The sequence below is a fragment of the Lolium rigidum genome, chromosome 1, assembly GCF_022539505.1.
Source record: "Lolium rigidum isolate FL_2022 chromosome 1, APGP_CSIRO_Lrig_0.1, whole genome shotgun sequence".
Classification (NCBI taxonomy): Eukaryota; Viridiplantae; Streptophyta; class Magnoliopsida; order Poales; family Poaceae; genus Lolium; species Lolium rigidum.
The window spans coordinates 303,366,926-303,374,338 of record NC_061508.1 but is presented as its reverse complement, the minus strand read 5'-3'; the positions used below and the strand labels follow the sequence as shown (position 1 = coordinate 303,374,338).

General features: G+C 52.2%; 1 protein-coding gene and 1 pseudogene across 1 annotated transcript; both read right to left on the bottom strand.

Annotated features, from left to right (window-relative positions):
- Positions 1–836: 836 nt before the first annotated feature.
- Positions 837–2,711, bottom strand: LOC124660875 (annotated as a pseudogene).
- Positions 2,712–3,736: 1,025 nt separating this feature from the next.
- LOC124684769 (ethylene-responsive transcription factor ERF110-like) lies at positions 3,737–4,111 on the bottom strand (the record flags this gene model as incomplete). The annotated part of the gene is made up of 1 exon (XM_047219027.1): positions 3,737–4,111. A coding segment is annotated over exon 1 (375 nt), but the record flags the coding sequence as incomplete, so codon positions are not given.
- Between the last annotated feature and the right edge of the window lie 3,302 nt (positions 4,112–7,413).

Sequence of the window (7,413 nt, the reverse complement as noted above, 5' to 3'; positions counted from 1 at the left end):
TCTCTACATACTCGCACACATTTCCAGTAGTTAATTTGTAACCCCATCTTGGCTCCTGCAGGTAGGTTTGTGTTTGGTCGCTGATAGTTGATGTTGACGCTCAGAGGCCACTGCAGAGTTGATATGTTCCTGCTTGCTGGACATGATATGTTTTCTGGTTTACCTTCTTATCAGTTTCCTTTTTATAAATTGATGCACTGGCTTATCAATTTTAGTTTATTATATAAATAGAAGATGGAGACATCCCCAAGGTCCCAGCAGAACTGCCAGGACATGTGAGTTTGGTTTGGGCAAACTAACGCACCGGGATCTTCATTTTTCAGGAAACTAAGTAATGTATTTTGCCATCCATGATGTGCTTTTGGCGTGATGCGTTCGCATCAATGCCCTTTACATATTTTCTTCATCATTTGTTTAAAAAGAATTACGCGAGATTCATATCAATCAGTATGAAGAAAATCCAGGAGCAGACAGAGTAAGTTACATCAGTTCCATTTTATATGTGTTTTAACATCCCTGATTTGTTTAGTTTACACATCAGACAAATGCACTTTATCTGTAGTCTGCTACAAAAGTAACAATGAAGAAGAAAGCAGTATTGTTCTTTCATTGTATAAACTGGTTTGCAAGATAGTGATTTGTCACCAATAGGATGGCCACTAATTTAGAGTTTAGAATCTCATGTCTGCACTACTTGCTAACCTTACTGAGACGCAACAAGAACATTTTTTTACTGATAAACCAAACATGTACAGCTATGTTTTCAATTCTTAATTTTCCATATAGTTTTGGTTAGTGTGAGTATCCTAAATGTATTGTTCTGGGTATGGCATAAGTAGACAGTTCTCTATCTCGGAAAATAAGCTTGAAGATCACCCCTGCTTTTTGTCTAATTTTTATACAGAGTTTTAGTTGCTTCACACATAAGCAAGCATCAAGAACACTTCAGATTTGGGAGCTCCACACAGAAACAAGCATCAATAGCACTTTCATTTACCGCTAATCCGAACATGTATAAAAAAAATTTGTTCTCACTTTACCATGTAGTTATCATTCGTTTGATCACTGTAAATGTACTGTTCTGTCTTCTGAATATGGCATAAATAAGTAGTCCTCAAAGTAAGCTTGGAAGGTCACTCTTGTTCTTTTTTGTCTATGGAATGACACACGATTGCTGCATGTGTAACAGTTGGGCACTAATATTTGTTTAGCCAAACGAAGATAAAGGATTAACGGAAAAGGAGAAGAGGTCACCTTTAGTGATGTTTTTTCTGCTGAAAACTTTGGCAATTCGTCTCGGGGCAAACCTGATAGCATGGTGATGGCATCCAGCGACACTCACTCTCAAATGGCTTTTTGCTGATAATGAGCTAGGACGCCAAGCTGGTAGTCAAAAATACTCCGAGTAGGTGGAGAAAATCTGCTCCTCTTTTGTACCTTCCCGCTGCACATAATGCGTGCTTCCCCAGCGCTGCAGCGCTGCTCTAACTCTGATTTGCAGTGCTTGGATCGGCGCTTCATACTCCTCCCAAATCGTTAGGGTATAGTAAAGGAAGGTGCATTTTCCGCGACCCTGCATCGATCAGCGGTGGCGGTCGCTAAATTTGGGAGGGGGAGCTGGCCATCGGGTCAACGAGAGAACGGGGATCCCATTGTCCTGCTTCCTGCGCTACGGTCTGATGAGACAACGAATTTACCAGCACCGATTCTGACCAAGTGTCATAAGCGGCAGCGTGGTGTGCCGCCTTCTGCCAGAGCATGAAGCTCATGCATCCATTGAAGCTAATCCTCTCAATGGCCTTGAGAGCTGAAAAGAACGAAGACCAGATTCCGTGACGGGCTTGCCAAGAAACAGAGTAACTAATGTATTCTGATGATTGAAGAACCAAACATACCATCGGATTTGCGATTGGTGGTATAGAGGAAGGAGTTTGCATCACCTAAGCCGAGCAGCGGCATGCGCCCCTCGCGTGCGGAGCGGCGGAGCGCGGCGCTGACGAGCCCCGTGACCGATTCGCCCTCATCGACCAGGAAACTTGCGGCCATGCACTCCCAAGGACGGTGAACGTCACCAGCAGGCGCTCCCGGCCGCCAATCCCCGCCGCCGACTTGCGCGGAGCTCAACTTTCCTCGGCTCGGACAGCTGGAGGTTCCATAGCTCTGACTCAAAGAGTCAAAGGTGGACGGCGGAGCGGTGTGATCCGTTGACAGCACAGGTGGGGGGCGGAGGGATAGGGACGCAACCAGAGGTCTGCCCAGACGGCCCAACTTCCATCCGTTGCCTCAGTTCTTGCTCAGCTCGAGTCCACACAGAGAAGTTGGGGAAGAATACGGAAGCGCAAAGAGGAGCTGGGATGTGTACCGTACAGCTGAGAACGGAAAAATACACCATAACCCCTCCAGTTGGCGCACCTTCTATCCCCCTTTGTGTCGCTGACATGTGGGGTCCGGACCCACATGTCAGTGACACAAGGGGGTTATGATAGAACATGTCAGCAACACAAGGGGATTATGATAGAAGGCGCGCCAACTTGGGGGTTATCATCAATTGCGCCGATGAGAACGATACGGACGGGCCGGTTTTTTTACTGTCTTTTTTTGTGGAGGAATAGCCGAACATGTGGTGTGGGAGGGTCCTTGACTCCAGCTGAGTGGGATTCACTTACCACGTGACCACGTCCCATGCGCTGGCTGTCTGTTTCTGCGCCCATATGGCTGTAGGTAAAACACGTGTGTGATCAGTGCCCTCTTAAACTTTCGTACATTAACTAAAAGTTCATTGCATACTTTCTGTGCATAATTAGAAGTATATATAAATGTTAGCTCATTGAGAACCAACCTGTGGTTGGATGGTTAGGAGAGACGATCGGCACTCAGCCGCGAGTTCAAATCCCGGATTTGACACTTCGGTGTCTCATAAAGCGGAATATTCTTCAGTGGGAGGCGACGTTCCCGTCGACAGCGAGGCGCCCGTGGTGATTTCGTCAATCTCAAGACCCGCCGGAATAGTTCTTCAACGCAGTCTCTTGGAGGTGCTCATAGGGGTAGGGTGTGCGTGTGTGCGTTCATAGGGGTGAGTGTGTGCGCGTATGTATGAGCGCCTTTGATTGTACTGTGTTTCGCAAAAAAAAAAAAAGTTAGCTCATTACACAACGGGCGCGGCGTGCGCCGCGCGGAAAGCTTCCTAGTATAAGAGCATCTCCAACAGGCGCTGTAAAATCTCATGCGCTATACTGGCGATTGGGCGCGCTGTATACCACTCGCGCGCGGCATAGCGAATTTGCCCCCGGCAGAGGCTGTATTTTGCAGCGCGCGTTGGTGTGCGAAAAACGCACCTCTGCTAGAGGCGCTATTTTGCAGCGCGCGCGATCGTTTTTTTTTAAATTCATCAAACAAACTATGAAATTTGATCGAAAATACGAATATATTTAAAGTGCGACGATACAATGCGACATTAGAAAATACTAGTAAACTACTCGTCCGACTACTCGTCGGAATCCCAGTCGAAGTCGGAGCTGCTCAGAGTCGTCTCCGACACCGGCGTGGACGTCGTCGTCCACTGGAAGTCGGAGGAGGAGGACGAGAGGACGACGGTCGACGGCCCTGCGGCGTTCTTCTTTTCCTCCTTCCTCCTCGCCGCCGCCTCGGCCCTCGCCGCGGACTCGGCGCGGCGCTTCTCGCGGCTCGCCTTCTTCTTCGCTTTCATCGCCGCCTTCTCCTCCTCCTTCTGCGCGTAGAAGGCCTCCGTGGCGGCGACGTCCTCGGGGAAGCGCCGCGCCCATTCGACGCGCATCGCCTCGTCGCGCTCGGCGATGAGGAGGCGCTGCTCCAGCTCCCGATGGCGGCGCTGCTGTTCGTTCGTGATGAGCGGCGATGGCGGCGCGAGCATCTCCGCCTGCTCGCGCGTCCAAACATCGTCGAAATTCATCTGCCGGCGGGGGCGGCCGAGGCGCCACGCGACAGCGTCGTAGGCTCGCGCCGCCTCATGCGCGGTGTCGAAGGTGCCGAGCCGGATCCGCTCCTCGCCGGAGCGAATCTCGGCGTTGAAGCGGCCGCTCGGCAGCGCGCGGACGCCGCGGTAGCCGGAGGCGGAGCGGCGGCGCGGAGGCATGTCGCCGGAGACGGAGGCGGACAGTCGGCGCGGAGGCAGAGCGGTGGGGGAGAGGCGGAGCGACACGCGGAAGTTTCAGAGGTGGGGGAGGCAGTTGGCGCGTTCGCGCGTGTCGTCTATATAGCGGGCAGCGCACGCGGCAAATTTCCCGCGTGGGATGGCGCAAACGCGCGGGCGCGGCAAAAAATTTACCGCGCGCGCCCTTTTCCCGCGTCTGCTGGAGCTTCGCGCGAGCGCCCGCGCGCGCCAAACTGGCAGGTATTTTGCCCCGCGCGCCTTTTACAGCGTCTGTTGGAGATGCTCTAAGTAATGGTAGATTGGTAGTGCTAGCACCTAGTGGCTTGCCCTCGCTGCTGTCCGGACACTTTGGTAGCTGCATGCTCTTTTAGAGCATCTTCAGCCGCGTCCCCTAAATCGTCTTTCAAAGGGCGCCAGATCGAATCTTTGGAGGACGTGTTTCTTTGTGCCACATTTGGGGGACGTCGCTTCCCAGCCGCGTCCCCCAAACACACCCCCAAATAAATAAAAATGCATGAAAATAAAAAAATTCATTCAAATTTGAGTATATATTACAAGTTTAAATGAAAACGATTAAATGTTTATCTAACCCTAGCCTACTGGCCGCCTGGTGGTGCGTTCGACACCCCCGGCCCATCGTCGCCTCCTCTTCGCCGCAGCTCCTGCTCCGCGCGCCGCCTCTCCCTGCGTAGTGTGGCGAGCAGACGCCGCTGCTCCAACAGCGCGTCGTCGCTTGTCCTCCCATGCTGCGTCGCCTGGAGGGCTAGCTCGACGTCACGGTGAATCTGCGCATCTTCGCGGGCACGACTGTCGTCCTGGAGCTTCTTCTCCGACTCAAAGGACTCGACGAGCGCTCGTTGCTGATCCACCGCCTCGTCCGGGTGCGGCCCGTCGTCGTCGGACCACTCGAAGTCATCGTCGTCGTCGTCATCGTCGTCGTCGTCCTCCTCCTCCTCCGCCACCTCCGACCCATCCTCCTCCTCCTCCTCCATTTGCGCCTCCATTTGCACCGCCAACGGATCCGCCCATGCCTCCCAGGCCGCCTCCGTTGCCACCAGCGCCGACTCCCGCTGCTGACGCTCCTCCGCCACCTACCGCTGCTGACGCTCCACCGCCTCCCGCCTCCGCTGCTCAATCGCCTCCATCCGTTCACGGTGCTGGAGATGCCGCACCATGTGCAGGCGATACCGCTATGGTGTCCGCCAGCGCCGCCTCCTCCCACGCCTCGTTCTCCGCAGCTTTCGGGTTGATGTCGAACTGCGGTGCTGGAGGTGGTGGAGGTGGTGGTGGAGGGAACTGGCCGGCGCCGGGGCAGCACCGACGAGACGTCTCGCATGCCCCTCCGTCGCCATTAAGGCAAAGCTACGACTCTTCATTCGTGAGTCGCTGACGCGCCGGTCCTGCCACTTCCCGCCTCGCATTTCGTTGTGTCCGGCGTGCCCGGAGCGTCCCCTATAGAGGGGACGGGCTCGGGGCGCCGGACACCGTATTGGGCTGCGTCGGATGGAAACGGCCTTTAAGGAGCGTGGCTGGAAACAAAATTTTGTCCGGCACGTCTCAAGGGGGCCGCTTTGGGGAGGCGGCTGGAGATGCTGTTAGACCTTTGCTTGATGCTTTCCAGTTCAGAGTTTGCATTATTAGATCGCTGCTGTTAAGTTAATTACCAGATACAGTACCTCAGTCTACGCGGCCACCTTAAATGCAAGACGGAGAGATTCAACACATCTGATCAGGTTAATGAATCTGGATGCTGTAGTGTGCTAGGAATTCACAAAGAGCCAACTGCCAACTGGCTAATGATACATCGGGACTGCGTAGAAATTCAGAGAGCTAGCGGTAGTTTTGGAACATTGGTTTGGGATCGACAGCCGCCGAAACTTGATTATGCAAAATTTTCGTGGACCCTTGATCAGAAAAGGGGAGGAAAAGCAAAATCCAACAGGTTATACCCATGCATGTACTACTCCTTCCGACGTAGTACGTGTGGCCAGTGTGGGATGTCATTTTTTTTTTCTCGAAATGGGGTAAGCTCCGATCTCTGGATCGGTTGTTGCACAGCCTTTTATTAAAACCTAAATATTCAAAGTTTACAATTTATGGCTCAACGGGGGTCGATACAAATATCAACCACCGAAAAATAAGAAGTCTGCTAAGCAGTCTAAGCATCTTCTAATCTCTTAATAGGCCACCAAGTAGCCTGGTAGAAAATATCCTGAAGATGATGAAAACAAAGTTACAATATATCACCAAGTCTGCGCAATAGGGCAATCAAGCCGCCAGGAGGACGAAGCATCGGAGGCTTTCGATGATGTGGGCAATCCATACATCGATGCCACAAATCTCACGCGTGGAACAGGAAACAAGTACATCGGGGCCACGCCGCGAGAAAAAGTGCGACTGCCAAGAAGCTTGGGATAGAGCTTAGAGAGCCATGAACGATACAGAACCGATGACCACCACGGCTACACCGGAGGCGTTGCAAGCATACCAATATAAACTCGCTCGCGCTGGACGGGAGCTAGACAAACAAAGAAGATACTAGACGAGAGAAGAGCTGTAGCTTCTGCATTAAGTGCGCGCAGGGCCAACCTGAGTCGACAATCAGGGAATTCGGGAGATAGTCACAGGGACGCCCGCCCAAGAGCAAGACCTCGATTGGTAAACATGCCCGAGCATGAACGAAAAAACCTGATCCAAAACCTCGACATGTCCTTTATGTCGATAGACACGAGAGGACACATCGTCCCAAAAACTCCAGAAGAAGGATATATGGCGACACATGCTTTAATCATGGCATCTAAACCACCTGCGGGAGATCCCAGAGAAGCACTGTATCAGATGGCTATGGCAGGAGTCGGCGTTATGGGGGCAGCTATAGCATGCTCGAGTACACCACAACCCGAAAGTGCTCCAAGGAAAAATAGTCCTCGACCCACTATGGTGGCAGCACGAGATACTCCACGAGAAAGTGACGCGAGGAATACGGTGACCCAGGCCCGAGTCGACAAAGCACGGGAAAACATAACGCGAGAACGTCGACACTCACCTGAAGTTAGCGAGGAGGACTTGTGTGGACTCCCTTGTTTCGCCCGACGAGTTCGTAAAACTAAAGTACCTTCTAGCTTCAAGTTACCCGACAATTACAAAAAATTCGACGGATTGCAAGATCCTGAGGATTGGCTAGTTGATTACTTGGAGACAGTGAAGCTGATGGGCGGAACCATGGCAACGGCCATGCAGAGCATTCAGGTCCACCTAAGCGGAGCCGCAAGATCCTGGTTGAA